A 17,365-nucleotide genomic window follows, 5' to 3' on the forward strand; every position below is an offset into this window, starting at 1 on the left:
GAGGAGGCAGGGCCTCTGGGGCCTCACCCAGGAAACTAAGGGCAGGCAGGTTCTGAGGTGTTTAAAAGAAACGATGGCACAGTGAAGTCAAACCAGGTGTTCACATCATACAGACCTGGCTTTGAGACTCAACAGCACTACTCACAAGCTGAGACCTCTTGAGCTAGTTACTTTACCTCTCTCTGTCTTAGTTTCGTCCCTTATAAATGGGAAATACAACAGTGTCCATTTGCAACAGGTTTATAAGGTTTAAATGAAAATGCATGTAAACAGCTAATCATCCTTCCACACAGAATGTACCAATCTGTTTAAATTCTGCCCATCAACTCTGTCTGGCACCATCCAGAGACCATCTCTTGTTTTATTCTTCCTGGACAACTTTTATGGGCAATTTTAGGTGCTACCATGATATGACTATAATTTTGTTACAGAATGACATTATATATATGCTGCTTACATCTATGTTGTATTTAATTTTTAAAAAAATTATTATAGGAGACCATCTTTTCCCAACTAATCCCACCCTATAAGTTGAAAGCATCCACCTGAAGAGGAAAAAAGTGCTGGAAGGAAAGTAGGCCAACTAGTCTTTCCAACAAAGGTAGAATGTGGCCAGTACAGCACAACAATACTTACCAGCACATCCACATAGAGAACCCAGCAGTGCTCCCGAGGACTAATGCAGAGGGTCTTTAGGTCAACACTGCTTTTATTGTTAAATATCCGATAGAGGGTGTTAGCGATCTCAGTGCCAAGGTCATCACCTCCTCTACCTTCAAATTCAGGGGTAGCACTGGCTGAACTATACAAAACAGAAACAAAAAAACTGGGTGAGTCTTTCCAAGTGCAAAAAGCAAAGAGGCAAAGCTTTATTCCAGTTTCCCTGTAGAATGCTGGAAGAGCCAGCTGCTCGACAGAAAGTCACTGAGATGAGGAAAGGATGGCATCTGCCACTTTTCCTGACTCCAGACACATGTAATGAACCAGACCAGCACCGTGACCTGGATTTGTCAGTGTGTGTGATGGGATTTCCCAATAGCTTCTGACAGAAGCCATCTTTAGTCAAAGAGAAACAGGAGAGTGATGGTAATGTGAACCTCGGCCGATAATAATTAACTCTCTTATCTTCAGAGTATAATAAATACTCTTGTCTGGCAGGCCCAGGAAACTGAGAGGCCTAGGGAATGAAGCAGTCTGGGTTACAGAGGGGTTTCGCCATATACACCACCTCTAGTTTCACGGCTTTAGAATACACTACGACACTCTCAATATAAAAACCACAATGTAAGTACAATAACCTTTCTTAAAAGACACGTATGATAGTATGTCAGAGCTTTGTCAGAAACTTTAGATATCACTGTACTGAACAGAAGGAAAATGAAAGAAAGCAAGGGAAAGATTGTTGGCTCATAAGTAGTAGGTTACCTCCTTCATTTGATATTTTTCAAGAGAAAAACTTTTTTTTCCCTTTTTGGCTTCTTGATATTTATGCCCAATAACCTCAACAAAACTAACAGGATTCAACATTAGCCACCCTAAAAACACCGAAGTGTTTAATAGGACATTTCCGAGAGTTTTGGCTTAATACAAACAAACCCTTAATATGTATATGAGGTAAGTAACATTATAGTAATCATTTTACTGTAACAATAAAGGACTAGAAAGGTACGAAGCCGGTGGTTTCAGCACAGACTCTATAAAATCACATACTAAAGCCTTCTGACCCCTCGCCCATCTGGAAGGTACCCAGCCCTGTACCAGCTACCGGAGACCTAGAGACTGAGGTGGATGCAGACCCAAAGCCAGCAGTTCCAGTGAGGTAGGGGAGTTTCACGATAGGGAGCAAACAGTGAGGTGGAAGGGGGAGGGGGGCACCAGAGTGTCAATTAGCGTTCAGGTTTAAAGGAGACCTCAAACCTGGGATGAGCAGAGCTGGTCAGGCCAGAGAGGCAGGAAGATTCCAGGCAAAGCAAAACCTCTGTGAAGGCCCATGGCAGTGCCCACCCCATTTGTACTACACTAAAAGAAATCTCACTTAGTAATATAGGTGGAAGAATTAATCCCAAAATAATCAGACTACGTTGTTACATAAAATTTTGCCTCTCTAGTAATATAGGTGGAAGAATTAATCCCAAAATAATCAGACTACGTTGTTACATAAAATTTTGCCTCTCTAATTATATATTCTTCCTTTACCACTGTGAGCCAGCAGAATTCCCTTTAAAGTCCCCAAGAGAGACTTCATTACTGCCATAGCAACCTTGCTGTTTCCTGCCTTTGCTGGACTCAGGCACTGAGCCAAGAAAAGCAGCTCATTTATGGTGAAATAATCAAGTCAACAGGGACCAAGTTTTTACTTTGCACAGCCAGCAAAACACAACCTGTTTCTAATTTAAACACTAAGCAATCAATATTAAGTCCCGTGTCTTAAGTGCTTAAAAATACATCTACAGAGATTTCTGTGTACACAAATCCAGCCAGAGATGCTTACACTCAAAATGTTTACCTTTCCCTGAATGTAGTGGGCACATCCTCCTGGGTGTGATTAATTTCTTTGGGATTAATGCACTAACTCGTCTACAGCCTTGGGAGACGATTTATAGAGCTTCCTAGGTCCAACTGTCTAAATTAATCTACCTATAAAACCATGCATGCCCCTGGCCAGGCGCAGTGGCTCACGCCTGCAATCCCAGCACTTTCAGAGGCCAAGGCAGGTGGATCACCTGAGGTCGGGGGTTCGAGACCAGCCTGACCAACATGGAGAAACCCCTGTCTCTATTGATAATACAAAAATTATCTGGGCGTGGTGGCACATGCCTGTAATCCCAGCTACTCAGAAGGCTGAGGCACAATAATCACTTGAACCCGAGGCAGAGGTTGTGGTGAGCTGAGATCGCACCATTGCACTCCAGCCTGGTCAACAAGAGTGAAACTCCATCTCAAAATAACAACAAACCCAAGCCCCATTGCTTTTTTTTATTTTGAAACTGGGTGAAAGTGGAAATTTTTACCTATTTTTAAATGGCTTAAAACACACACACACACACACACAGACACACCCATTCTTCCAGCATAGCCAGCAGTCAGACAGAGAGGAAGGTTTAGAGACTCATGAGCCCATGGAACTCTCCTGTGTCTGGATGGTGTCGTAGCTGTGCAGTGACTCTGGGGAGGAGGCTAGGAAAATGGAAGGCAATTGTTCAGGGTGGGGGATGGGGTACAATGCTTTAAGTAACATAAGAAAGCCAGAGACCCCATATTCTGCTGATGTGTGAAGACAAAGGCTGGAGTAGAGAAATGAGGATTCCACTTCACTACTGGGCACTCACAGCCCAAGGACTCTTTCTGACAAATTTAGACAGAAATGTAGACCTGGAAAAGGCCTTAGAGACCATCTCCAGAGGATAAAAACCCAAATGCCTATAGGGGTCAGCAAGGTTACTACATGTATCTTAACAAAGGGCCACATATAACTAATAGAGAATGATGGAGGCTGTGGCAAACTTTCTAGCCCTGATTTAAGGTCCACCTTAAAAAAAAAAAAAATCCCTACGTGAAACAAAAATCTCACAGGTGGGATCTGACCTGTGGGATGACACCATGTGGCCCCAGATGGTCTAACTCTCTCATTTTACAAGAAGGCAGACCTTACCTTTTTTTTTAATGTTTAGTATGAGCTAGACACCACTCTTAGTACTTTAGGTGTATTAACTCATTTAATGTTCACAACAACCCTAGGAGGTATTGACTCCATTCTAGAAACAAGAAAACTGAGTCACAGAGAGGTTATGTAATTTGTCCAAGGCCACATGATGACTGTGCCTGGTAAGCTAAAATTCTAACCCAGGCAGCCTGGCCCTTATCTTCTATGCTTCCCTGTACTCTCCTTGAATCTGTAATTTGGCAAGCTTGGTTTATAGTCTAACATTAGTCAGACTCACTTTCCTTGGTTTTACCTTTTGCCTCAAGGAAATGAATGTATGCTTTGGTCTTGGAACTTATCACTAGACAACAAATGTTGGAGTCAAGGAATGTTGACCAAGGAAGCCCTAAATAAAAAGCTGCTCTGCTCTGTTAGACAGAGAGAGAAAGAAAACACAGGCTGGTAATTGTAGCCGCCTGCTCATATGCATCACAATCTACTCCTTCAGTGGGGGATGTACACACTTGGTCTTTTGGGCATAAAACCAAATGCTTTCTGCATTTACCAAAACCAACTCTGACCCTTCATAAAGCATGACCAGTCCCTCTTCCAGAGTTGTGGGAAATTGTTTACTGAGCTGGATAAACTAATTAAGATCCTGGGAATGCTACCCCTCCCAGCTCTCCACCCCTTCTGATTCATGACCTCTACCCTCCTGCTTGGAACATCTCTGGTTTGACTGGGGTAGGTTGAGATCGAGGCCATGCCTACCTGGAAAGGGACTCTAGACACTGGGCCCATTGTTGCTTGCCTGGCAATCAATCTAGCCTACAAATCGATGAAGTCTTACAGCCAGGTCAGGCCAGGGCCACAGCAGAAAAACTGATCTAATGGGTATCTAGGCAGGGCTGACCCGGGCCTTACCCCTCCAGTAGTCATCTAGCCCCAACACAGGCCCTAAGGCTGATTCCTCTGTGTATACATGTGCTCATTTCTGAGCCTGCAGAAGCCTCCCTGTAAATGGGTACCAGACCAATAGTAAGTATATTCTGAGCTTTTCATCACAAGCCTTTGTTTGAAGTTTCTGCCAGAGTTATCTCATCAGCTTGGGAGACTTTGATTACAATTAGCCTCAAAAGGCTTCTGCAGGTTGCCTCTCTGCTTTGTACCCACCCTAGCCCTTCAGCCAGGAACAGTGTCCCCTTTAGCAGCACTAAGCAGGCAAGGAACCCAGATATAGTGACTCTAACCACCAATGCAGGCTTGAAGATTCTGGTTCAATTTTAGTGAAAAATACAAGTGTTCACATTGAAAAATAGTTAAGATCCCAAAGGGAAGTGACAAGTGCAGAGTATACTGAAACATTTATGAATGAAAAATGTTCTCCTAAACTCCCCTAGTTAAAAACCCAAGCCTCTCTGAGAGGCTAAACCACAGTCCTAAACCCATCAACACAATGGTCAGAGAACTGAGAAGCAACTTGATGGCTCGCCGCCTAGTGGCAGCACAGGGTGACACACCAGCTCACTAAAATCTTACCTTCCTTTGGGCTTTAGATAGAAACCACCTTTTCCTAAAGTTTCCAAGTTCTCATTTAAAATAGCCTACTCTCAGCTACAACCAGCAAACCAAATATATGAAAAGGTCAGATTTTGCTCCCAGTTTAGTTGAGAGTGCTGCCAGGCATCTCTGGAGCAGGGCTCAGGGTCAGTGCAGCAGTCTTTCCAAAGGGCTGTGAGGGCTATATCAAAGATTTTTCATCATTCCCAAGAAACAGGGTAAATTATGGAGGTGGTGAGAGTGTCTATTTTGGCTCCATGTATTATCATCCCAAGTAGACAAAACCAAGTGAAATGAGTTAGCAGAAAATCAATTAGTTTTCTGAGACCTCTCTACCCCTGGCAATTTAATTAAAACTGGAAGTTGCTAACAAGAAGTTAAATTAAACTAGAGTCAGAACAGCAGAAGAAACCCTCACCACCATCACCACCACCACCGCCGTCACCACCATCATCACTACCAATTTCTTTCCTTCTACTGGGTAGCAACTATGTTTCAGCTTGTGGATAGGCAAATGCCTTGAGCTCTCCAGCAGAGTCCTTACGCCTGGAGTCCAGGTGGGAGTGGGTGTGTGGCACCCTTATTGCTGGGCACATCCACAGGTGTCCAGAAGCCATTCCTATTCACTGATTCAGAATAAAAGGACACACTTGTTTATGCAATTAAAATAATTATGCTCCTTGAAGACTCACTTGAGGTTCTGATACAGGTGGCAGCCATCAGTGCTTGGTAACCTCTCCCATCTCTGTAGGAAATGGGGTTTTGTGACTCTCTCATGGTGATTCTACTTGCCGGGCTGATTACATTAGCCAAGCCACTTAAAGAGGCAAAACTGTGCCACTTTGAGACTGTCCATCTTGAGAAATCAATTCAGGAGAACTACCTAGATACTGGAGCTCTTAGGCCTGTGGGAATCCTTTTGAGACCCACAGAGGAGGAAAAGAGACCAGCAGGCAGCCACTCTAAGCCAGGAAAGATAGGCTACTTCTAGAAGCCAGATCTTGAGAAGAGGCAACTCAAAGGATCCTCTCACACTAGAGTCACTCTTCCTTTACAGCTGGGACAAGAAAGGGATAAGAGCAGCAGGCTAACCTGGAGTCATATTTAGACACAGAGCCACAGTGAAATGTATCCCCTATACCAAGCATCTGAGGGCAACACCCTCTCTTTGGTGTAGTTGGGCTGAATGTCTTTGGTCTGCCTAAAATGAATGAGGTAGAAGGTAATGAAGGAGATGAAAAAGAAAGCAAATTACAGTTCCTCACACATTGTCGGCTCCTCGGTGACTGCTTACTGCATTGAATTAGGCAGATCAAGGCCACCAGAGGCATTCTGCTTCCTCCAAGAACAAAGGAAAAGATGAGTTGGGGACTTGAACAAGGTCACCATCATCCACAGTAACTTAAACGATGGGCCAATTCCATGGGACAACTCAGGCTGGTGAGAGAAGATGAGCAGAACCAGGAGAGACGACTTGGGGGACCAGAGCAGGGGACAGGAATGGGCTGGAAAAAAAAACTGACCAGAAAAATGAACATGGATAGTTCTTGGACTCCCCAAGAACAGCCCTCCAAAGCTGGCTTCCATAGGCAACATGAAGTAAAATGAGCAAAAATTCACAGGTTGGACAGACCTGAGCTGGCATTTTTAGCTTTGTAACCCTGGGAAAGTCACTTACCCTCTCTGAACTCATTTGTCATTTCTCTTATAGGAGTACTGTGAGAATCAGCTTCCGTGTATGGAAGTTCAGACTGGAAGACGTAACTCACCCTACAAAAGTGGGTTAACATTTGTGCAGAAAAGGGCTGCCACTGCAGTCCAAGGCTGCTATTTTCAGAAGGGTCTGTTTGCAGGGTTGGCCTTTGGCTGGCGTCGGGAACCTGGCTCTCAGACTATTCCCAGTCAATAGTAAACTGATGGGGGTAGTCCACTGTGCCTATATTGTGCAAATAATATGATTTATGCTGAACATTTGCTTTCCTTTAGAAAACTTCATTATGTATTAAGCATCGAGTGTCTATGTGACCATCCCCCAGTAAAAATCCTGGGTGCTGAGTCTCTAATGGGCTTTCCTGGGCAGAAATGTCACAAATAAGTTACTGCATTTTCACTGCTGTAATAAACCTTAGCTGTGAGTATCACTATATACTAAGCCTAGCAAATCTCTGAATGTGGAGGTGGTCTTGGGGATCTTGATACAGGGTCAATATTATATACCTACACCCAGCATGAGCCCACAGAGATCCTTACCCACTTCAAGAAGGTCTGGCTTCCAGAAGCAAAGTAACTGATAGAAGACAGGACCTGGCCAGCAACCCAATAAAAAGCCCCAACCCCTAGAATGTGGAGCTAATAATACTTATTGAACTTATTGACAAAATAAGGAGAAATAACACTTATTGAAAGCCCACTGGGAGTCAGTCACTGTGCTAGGTACTCACTCTATTCATTTCCTCTTCATCACCATGGTATTATTTATTATCCTCATTTTTTAGATGAAGAAATTTGGCCACAGCGAGACTGAGTAACCAGCCTGAGATCACAAAGCTGGCCAGAAAAGGAAGTCACATTCTGGCCCAAGGCTGGCTGCAGACACTGCAGAGCCCTCTCCCTTCTCGGCACCCATACTGCCTGCCTAGCTGCCACTTCCTCAGCCTGTCAGGCTGCTTGACTGACCCCAGGCTTCATCTGTCAAGCAAATCATGAAGAGTTTTCTGCAGAACTAGAGTAGGAAGAGAAACAGCACATTTTAGATCGAATGATCCTTACTGTGTATGTTATTTTTCAAAGCACCATAACACAATCATTTCATTTGACCCTCATCACAATCACGTGCTAGGCTGCCTGGCAGATGTCCTCTTTATTGGACAGGGAAAACAAGGCCAGCAATAGCCAGGTGGTTAAGACTAGGGCAGGACTCAAGTCAAGAGTCCTGACTATGTACCTGGCACATAGGAGGAGGTCAGCAAATGCCTGCTGGATGGTTGAATGATAAGTATAAAAGTAGGTTCAACAGCAAACTAGAGGTTCATTTTCTGAATCTTCATCTTTAAAATCATTTTTCTTTAGAAATACCTGCATAGACAGTACTGACCAGTCAACAAAGAACTCCAAGTAGCCTTCATTTGGTTTCTCCAGCTTCGGCGTCCCCATTTCTGCTTTCACACCCACCAAGATGTCTGTGTGACCCTGCAGACACATGCGAGAAGAGTCCTCACTCAGGGTAGGCAGCCAGGCACTCCACCACCTCCCTCCTCTTCTGGACATACACCCCTGGGGGACTCTTTTAGGGGCAGTGCTAAGACTTGGAAAGTGGTCTTTGGAGGAGGTGAGCAGTCTTTTCAGATCTGGATAGACCCCCCTCCCTGAGTTTGGCTCAGATCTTCGATTTCCCCAAGAGCAATTTGCATTCCAAAAGCCAGGCGGCGTCAGCAGCTCATTCCTTAGGGCCTACTCATTTGTCCACCTGGGCTTGAACCATGGTCACAGTACTCACCAGCTTGACCCTGGCGGACCCACTGGTGTTGGACACCACATCGGTTTCCACTTCGACACATCGGTAGTCCTCACAGCCACGGCCATCCACACGGAGGTCTTCCTAGGTGTTAACAACCACAATCCTATAGCTGTCACCCCAGACCAACAATAGACTCCTAAACGGACTCACCCATTTTCCCCCTAGAGAAGATATATGCAGAATATCTCTTTTCCTCTTAGTGGATGATCTAAAATTGTCCTTGTAGCTAACAACAACATTACTATTTACATATGAGGAAATGGAGACTCAGAAAAGCTGAGCGACTTGTCCAAGGTCCTACAGCTAGTGAAAACAAAGCTAGTTTTCCTTGTCAGTTGTGTCTGATTGCAAAATCTATACTACATACCACTATACAGAATATGCACACAAAAACAAGATCTGAACAAGAGACAAAATAAGTCACCTCTCTCCAAATCTGCAATTCTTAAATTGCACCAAGAAGTATATGTTGTCAGAGCTACAGGGTACAATCATCTCAACTGAAGCCCTCCTACCCCTAAAACTCAACAAGATCTACTGTGTAAACAGTGAAAGACACCTAATCTTCTAAAGAGGCAGTCTCTACAACAGGTCAACAAACTAAGGTCCCTTGTTTTTGTAAACAGTTTTACTGGAACACAGCCATGCCCACTTGTTTAGGTAATGTCTATGATTGCTTCTGCACTACAAAAGCAGAGCTGAGTGGTTGGGCCAGAGATATGACCCATAAGGCCCCAAATCTTTACTATCCAGTCCTTTACAGGAAGTTTGCTGACTCTTTTAGCAGAAGATGGTTTTCAGGGTGGTCTACGCGCTGCCTGTTCCTTCCGCCCATTTATTTACTCCTTCAATTACTTACATCAGTACAACTCATTGGTATCTTTTATGCTATGGTTATAATCTACTACTATCATTAGTTATTTTGCTGCTCAAAGTGTTCCAAATTTGGCCACTGGGGGCTTCTTTGGGTTAGTTTTTGTGCTCTTTCAACATGCCTCCAACTTTTTGTGAGTAATTATCTACTTTCTGCAACACAAGATCTCTATCCTCTTGTCTTTTCTCTGCCCAGCCCCAGGGATCAAGCCTTTCTCCAAGGAGCCCTGGTTGCTTTTATTGGGGAATGGTACTTAAAACCAGAAACTAGGCTCTAAGTTCATTGCTGTTGGAGTATTATTTCTTCCGGAACTTCTCAGCAGACAGAGCTAGAAAATACAGGTGTGTATACAAACCACCCCCACCACACACACACAAATCTATGTTTAATTCTGTATCTATCTACATATCTATTAAAAAGCCGTGAGTTCATACTGATACATCAATTCCAATCTAACCTCACATGGTTCATCCTAACCTTCCTGTTTCTTATTTGTAACTTCTTTCTCAAAGAAGGAGAAGGCTGGCTCTTATTATCTACCATGTATTTCTGTATTTGTTCAATCTTAGTATACACAGTTTCTGAACTTCTAACTCATACCCCTGTGAGAAACAAATTTACTAATAGCACACAGTATTTGTATAAAGTTGTCTTTAGCCTCATAGTATCCAGCCAAAATACTGTTTTCCAGTTACTTGAGTTCCTTTCGTCCACGTGCCCTTCAGTGTGGTTACATTATTCACTTGTAACACAGGCTCATTTGTAACTTGTAACTTTTTTTTTAGACTATGGCTCTGTCGCCCAGGCTGGAGTGCAGTGTGGCACGGCTCACTGCAACCTCCGCCACCTGTGTTCAAGCGATTCTCCTGCCTCAGCCTCTGAAGTAGCTGGGATTACAAGCACATCACCATGCCTGGCTAATTTTCATTTGTAAATTTTTGTATTCCATTTTGGGTTCCCCCACATCATGGTTACGTTTAATTACTTATTTACTTTCTGGGTTTGTGAGCTATCACTATAGTTCTAAGAGACAAAACTCAGAAAAGTATGCTCAGAGAAATGTCACTCTCCTCTGTACTATGCTACTTTCATGCCCCTTTCCATTCACCCCGTTTCTCTTTAGTTTCCAGTTTATCTTTCTTGTATTTTCTCTGTACAAATAAGCAAATACATGAATTTTTAAATATCCCCTTGTTTCTTATATGAAGGGTGGAATACTATAGATACCCTTACTTTTTTTTTTTTTTAACACTTAACTATATATATGCAGGAAATCATTCCACATTGGCTCATGGAGCTCCTTCTCATTCTTTGAAAACATTTTTCAAAAGCAGTTTTTTTCAGAAAAAGAATCATTAGTTTAATCAGATTCTCCAAGGAGTTGATGATTCCCAGAAACATAAAAAATAAAAATAAAACACTGCTCTAAAGTATGTGACTGACAGTTTATCTTTAAACTGCCTGGCTAACTGCATATGTGACTGACTTTTTTGAGAAATTAAACAGAAAAAGCAAAACACTGAGGCACCACACAGTACCAGTGATCACCCTCTGCCATACTTGCTTCAGGTCTTTCACCCGTTTAACTTTTCAATGACAGAAAATAAACATCACAAATCAGGTGGAAGGTCCTGTGCAGCCCATCCTTTTCCAGCACCTTTCCTCCCTGGAAGATATCCCTATCTTGAGTCTGGAGATGGATTCAAAAAGCAACAGAATTTCAAGTCTAGGAGAGTAAGACTTTGGGGTAGAACTCCAGAAGGAGATCCCTCTTCACCGGAGGACGCATAACTATGTAACTGTGTCTCTTCCCAACCTCACCTGTAGAACCTGAAGGCTTTCTAGCTCAATCTCTGACACTCCACCCCTCTCCACCTCCATGTGCCCCACTCCCCAGCTAGGAAAGTGAAAACCCAGCCCAGAAACGTTATTGACAAGAAGTTCTTCGTGGGGTGTAAATATGGTATAAGTATGAACAATCATTAGGAACACGACTCATGGTTCCAGGCCAGCTCCTGGCACTAACTAGCCACTTGACTTAGGACAAGCCCCTTCCCTCTCTGGATTAGTTTCCTCATTTGTAAAAGATGGAGATTAAATTAGTCTCAAAGTGATTCTCTAATTCTACAGATCTATAAATTAAAATGGCTGTAATTATTTGCAATAAATAATAGCAGCTGCTATTTACTGTGCATTTACTATATACCAGATAATGTGCAAGGAATACTGCAGTTAATGCATTTAATCTTTTCAATAATCCTATAAGTTAGTGTTATTTATTCCATTTTACAAATGAGAAAACTGAGGTTAAAAGATGTCAAATGAATGGCCCAAGTTCACACAGCCAGTAAGTAGCATTTAAGCCTCAAGTCAGAGCTCTTAACCACTATGCTACACAGTCCACTGCATTGTAAAGGATGTCTTCACTTTACAAAAGGGCTCAGCACAGACCTCCTTCATAGGATAAACTGGCTGGCCACAAGGTCACAGGGTTTACCACTGCTGCTTCTTCCTTTTTTTTTTTGAGACAGGATCTCACTCTGTCACCGAGGCTGTAGTGCAGTGGTGATCACTGCAGCTTCAAACTCCTAGGCTCAAGCAATCCTTCTACCTCAGCCTCCTGAGTAGCTAGGACTACAGGCACATGTCACCATGCCCAGCTAATTTTTATTTTATTTTTATTTTTTGGTAGAGATGGGGTCTTGCTATGTTGCCCAAGTTGTTCTCGAACTCCTGGCCTCAAGAGACCCTCCTGCCTCAGCCTCCTAAAGTGCTGGGATTACAGGCGTGCACCACCACATCTGGTCCAACTACTGCTTCTAAAATATCACTTGCTCTGAAAGATTAGTCACACCTCTTTGTAGTGAAAATGTACTTGGTCCAGGAAGAAACTGAGCCTCATCAGATACTGTCTTTCCAGACTTTAATTCACTCTCTGCCTCCTAGGGGAAGGCTCAGGTGATAAGTAAAAGATAAATGAAAAGCTACAAATTTTCCTTTCCAAGCATGCATAATTTGTTTCCATAGAAAAAAAGGATAGGAGGAAAACAAACCAAAAAAACCAACCTAACCAGTCCATGAATCGCTGTACCCAAGGCAACTTTTTTTTTTTTTTTAAACCCAGTTTTCCTTATAAAAGGCTTAGGAAATTGTCCAAACCTGCCTGGCCTAGCACAGAGCCTGGTGCCCTACCACGGTTTTTATTTATCTGCAGCAGTCAGGAGCAAAGGAATTAATCCATGTGTGAACACTTAAATAGGAGTTACCCTGAAGTAAAAGCTCCATTTTAAAACTCAAGAGATGTCAACAGCATGGAGTGGTGTCCCCTCCTTCTCAGCAGAGGAGACTGATGTGCCTCTAGATCAAGGGCTTCTGGATGCCAGGAAAGCGCTTGGTGACTCTCACAGGTGTTACCCATGTGATCACAACAACCCTACCAGTAGGGTGTGGTGTGGTGGAAACAGCCACCTTCCAAATTATACTTAAATCTCTGCTGTCACATGCCAGTTTTGTGACCCTGACCTCAATAGCTCTAAGCCTGTTTCTTCATCTAGAAAGTAGGGATAACCCCAATCTTACAGAGTTACAAGAGAACAGAAATGTCATGAAGCATTTAAGGGAGTCCTTCAGTATAACACATAGGAGTCCCCCCAAGGCAGTTCCCTTCCCCTGCTTCTGGGGGCATGCATTAACTCACTGCATCCTCAAAAACAACCCTGAGAGAGGTTACAGATAAGAATGGAGGCACCTAAGTTTCAATCTCCTGTTTGTGACAGAGTGGAAGGACATTTAAGCCCAGACCTACTTTCCCTCACACCCAGGAAGCCCAGTCCTATTACTTCTTAATAGAAACTGACAAGTTGTTGCTACCAATCTGACATACCTGGAAGGATTTTAGACTCAAAGTGGTCCTCCGAGGTTATGTTAACCCCTCATTACCTTGCTTTGACTTGTGTAATACTCCAGATTCCTAGAGGAGAAGTGAGACTAAATTCCTTCCCCTACTAGAAGATGACCCCCCCCTCCCTTAGGAAAGGGACCACATTTGGTCCAGCTTTGCAGGCTCGGGCCCACGACACAGCAGGCCAAACTAGGTGTTGATCCTTGTTTGACTTTCCAACCCTGTTGAGTAGCCAGGCATTCCTCTAAAAGGATATGGCTCCATAACTGCATCCTGCAGTGTCTGGGCATAAGGCTTTCTGTGCCACGGGTCTGTAAACATAAAGGACAGAGAGCTAAAAATCAAGAGTCCTGGGGGCCGGCTCCAATTCTGTCATGGCCAGATTGAGCAACCAAATACTGACTGCTCAATCTCATAGTTGAAAACCAGGCTGAGGCCCTGACCTCCCTCTTCCATGCTATACCCCTAAACAATGTTTATGATGAAAGCAAGATCCACAGAAAAGAAATGGAAGCCATCAGCTGGGCTACAACTCCCTTCAACAGCCAAGAACATACAATAACATGGCTTTCAGAGGGTTCCAAGAGCCCTGTGGTAGGGTTCGTCAATTGCCATGGCCAGGTCTGAACCTATGAGGGCCAGTTTAATGTCCAGGTCATGGCCATAGCACTCAGTAGGCTGAATCTGGGAAAGCTTTATTGTGCCTACAGCCCTGTAAAGGCACGTAACAGTCATCCATCCCCAACAGCCAGGACCAGGGGTAGGTGCCTGAACCAAAGGCATATAATCCAAAGGGTGACCAACTCTTTGTGGCATGAAATACTACCAGACCAAACTGATTCTCTCATTGGAATCTTATCTCTGATCTGAGAAACACTTGAGAAGAAAGGAGTTAAAGAGGAGCTGACAGGTCATGACATGGAGGAGCCCAGAGAGGCCACACGAAAGTAAAGGTATTGGGCAGAGACAGATTCTACAAAGAAGGGAAGCTGGGCAGCAAGTGGCTGCAGGGAAGGGATAAATCTTGGCAGAGAAAAGCAGAGGTGTCACTAGAGATAAAAAGTGACAACCACAGGCCATGAGATAATCCACGGAGCCCATGAGTGGCGGTACCTCAGAGCTGTCTGGGGACTTTCCAGCTCTTGCCACAGATCCCCCTTCTCTTTTTTCTTTTTCTTTCTTTTTTTTTTTTTTTAAGAGACAGAGTCTCTCTCTGTCACCCAGGCTGGAGTGACATCTCCAACTCCTGGGCTCAAGAGATCCTCTGGCCTCAGCCTCCCAAGCAGCTAGGCCTACAGGCACACACCACCACACACCTAATCTTTTTTAGAGATAGGGTGTTGCTATGTTGCCCAGGCTGGCTGCCAACTCCTGGCCTCAGGTGATCCTCCCACCTCAGCCTCCCAAAGGGCTGGGATTACAGGTGTGAGCCACTGCACCTGGCCTATCCCTTTTCTTGAGATAATTGAAAAATCCCGATTCCTTCAAATCAAAAGAGGTTTAATTCTCAAGAGCCACAGGCTGAATCTTTAATGAGGTCACTATGAAGGCTGGGGATCTAGTGTGGATGGTTTAGGACAAAGTCACACTTCTGATGGAAAAACAAACTTGAAAGGGAGCCAGCATTTTTTCTGTGTTAACCACAGCCCAAGGGCTTGACATCTCTTATCTCATCATTCCTCATAACCCCATTCTACCTCCAGGTGCATAAGTCCCCATTTTACACAAGGGGAAGCAGGCTCAGTTATGCAGGTAAAATCACTTATTGTAAATGGTGAAGGTGCCTGCTCAGTCTGACTCCAAAGTCTCATTCAAAAAGAGGCAGGAAACCATATGACTTCAGCAGGAGGGAGCAGAGATTCCTATATCTCTGGTCAGTGGCTTACCCATGGGCCAATGTCTGGTGGCTGCCCCCAAATTTCCCAACACTTTATGATAATGTCCATTCTCAGGCCCCAGCCCCAGAGAGTCTGATTCAGAATGTTGGAGTAAAGCCTCAGAATCTGTATTTTGTAGGTGAGTAAAATGCACTTCAAGGTTTCAGAATCCCTGGACGGTTAGAGGGAGGTTAGCAATGGCTTCTCATGGATGAAGAAAACACACATCTAGCCAGTTAAGCCAGAAAAAAGGAGAAATCCTAGATTCTAAAAATTCTGAAGTCTACTCCCAAGTTCTCCATAGTATGGGCAGAGAAAATCCTTTACGATACTAGTAAGACAAAAGCTATACAAAGAAATGCAATATAGGGTTCTAAAGGAACTTATACTCAATGTGGGAAAAATGCAACCAAAACAATAGAGCAGTATATGCCATATACTATTTAAGCTCTAGAAAAACTGGGGAGTGGGAGGTGCCAATTAGAACTTTCTCTTTCCCTTCCGGTTTCCCCACAAGATTTCAGAGAAAAGGGGAAAGAAAAGGAGGTAGAGGAGGCAAAGATTCTCTCCCGCCTTGATCTCTGGATCCCTACTGAGGAAATGGAAGACAATGACTTTCACTGCAGCAGGAAGGTGGCCTCAGAGTCAAGTATGGGCTTTGCAATCAGACAGATCTGGATTTAAATCCCAGTGCCACCACTCACTGTGTCACCTTGGACAAGTGACTCAACCTGCCCGAGCTCAGTTCCTCGTCCGCAGAGATAATAGTTACCTTCAGAACTGTTGTAAATATTCAATGAAATAAAAATTATAATATGTACCTAATAAGAATGGGATATAGCCTTCAAAGACTGAAAGAGAACCTAACAGAAACCAATCAAATTATTTATCAAAATACTGATTTAATCCACCTTTTTGATTCTCTGTTCTCCCCTGGGAGAGGGGATCTGTTCACCAGGTTGACTCAAATTGTATCACCTAGACTCCCTTTGCTGGCTTCTGGTTGGGTTTGTCCAATGGAAGATACCAGATCAGAGGGTGCCCCTCACCCCCAATCTAGGGGCCACATTTCTGATAGTGCCTGCATCTATCCAAGACTATGACTTATGTTGGGCAGCCCTTCCTCCACAGTTCCAGCTATCACTGAAATGTGGTAATACTGTTTCCTCCCCTGGCCCCTTTGGACTAGGGGCAGTAGCCACTCCCAGTAGTTGTCTTGGGGCTCCTCAACATCTCTTATTGGTTCCCTGAAACCCACCCATACTGCTCTAGAGTCCCTCATAAAAGTCTACTGAACTATCTGAAGTGGGTTCCATTTTCTGCCAAAAACTAAAGTGATCCACCCTCCCTTCTCACAAACTGACTTCTCCCAAGTGTGACGCATCCTCTAGTGGCCATGTTTGAGCCTAATTATTCTGTCCATCCTTTCCCTCAACCCCCTAAAAGAACTAGAGTTTCTTTCTCTTGGAAACATGAGTTCGGAACTGAACGAGAAGGAATGGTCTCTTTTACAGAGGATCTGGGAAAGAACCACATTTTTTCTACCACTGGCCCAAGAAATAGAAAACCAATCTGCAGGCAGACAAAAACAAAGCAAAGGGGGCGGGGGGTGGGGTGGGGGAACAGCAGATTAGGATTCCTGGAGAACCACTTGCAGCCTTGTAATCCATACTATTTTGCTTGAGCCAGTCTGTTGGTTACCATTACTAGCAACTGAATCCTCAACACAACATCGTGAGGTTAATTTCAACTGCTTCTAACTATCACCAAAACAAGATGAAATATTCCCTGAAATAGTAAAAGAACCAAAGGCTGAAGGGAAAGTGACATCAGAAGCTGAAACGGATCTTACTGGACCGAAGGTGAAAAGTAAAACACAAAATGACTAGGACTATACAAGCAACAGGAGGCAGGCACTGCTTAAGATGCACTGCCGGCACTCTATAACCAACGCAACAAAAGTTTAGGAGATTTCAGAACTGAATTAGTTGAG

The 17,365-nt window shown here is 43.8% G+C and overlaps 1 protein-coding gene across 5 annotated transcripts in view; it reads right to left on the reverse strand.

The window, feature by feature from the left end:
* The window catches only part of EXOSC7 (exosome component 7), a 36,167-nt gene that overhangs the window by 15,630 nt on the left and 3,172 nt on the right, over positions 1-17,365 (reverse strand). For all 5 annotated transcript variants that reach the window (XR_004029768.1, XR_001113683.1, XM_030811974.1 and 2 more), the window contains exons 2-4: positions 8,700-8,801; positions 8,298-8,392; positions 637-802 (exon numbers count right to left, since the gene is read on the reverse strand). Coding sequence is in view for 3 of the 5 variants with exons in the window: in XM_030811974.1 (XP_030667834.1) it covers positions 637-802; positions 8,298-8,392; positions 8,700-8,801 (363 nt within the window). In the remaining 2 variants the exon portion in view is untranslated. The remainder of the gene's footprint in view (positions 1-636; positions 803-8,297; positions 8,393-8,699; positions 8,802-17,365) is intronic.

This window comes from Nomascus leucogenys, chromosome 4 (assembly GCF_006542625.1).
Source record: "Nomascus leucogenys isolate Asia chromosome 4, Asia_NLE_v1, whole genome shotgun sequence".
NCBI classification, from domain to species: Eukaryota; Metazoa; Chordata; class Mammalia; order Primates; family Hylobatidae; genus Nomascus; species Nomascus leucogenys.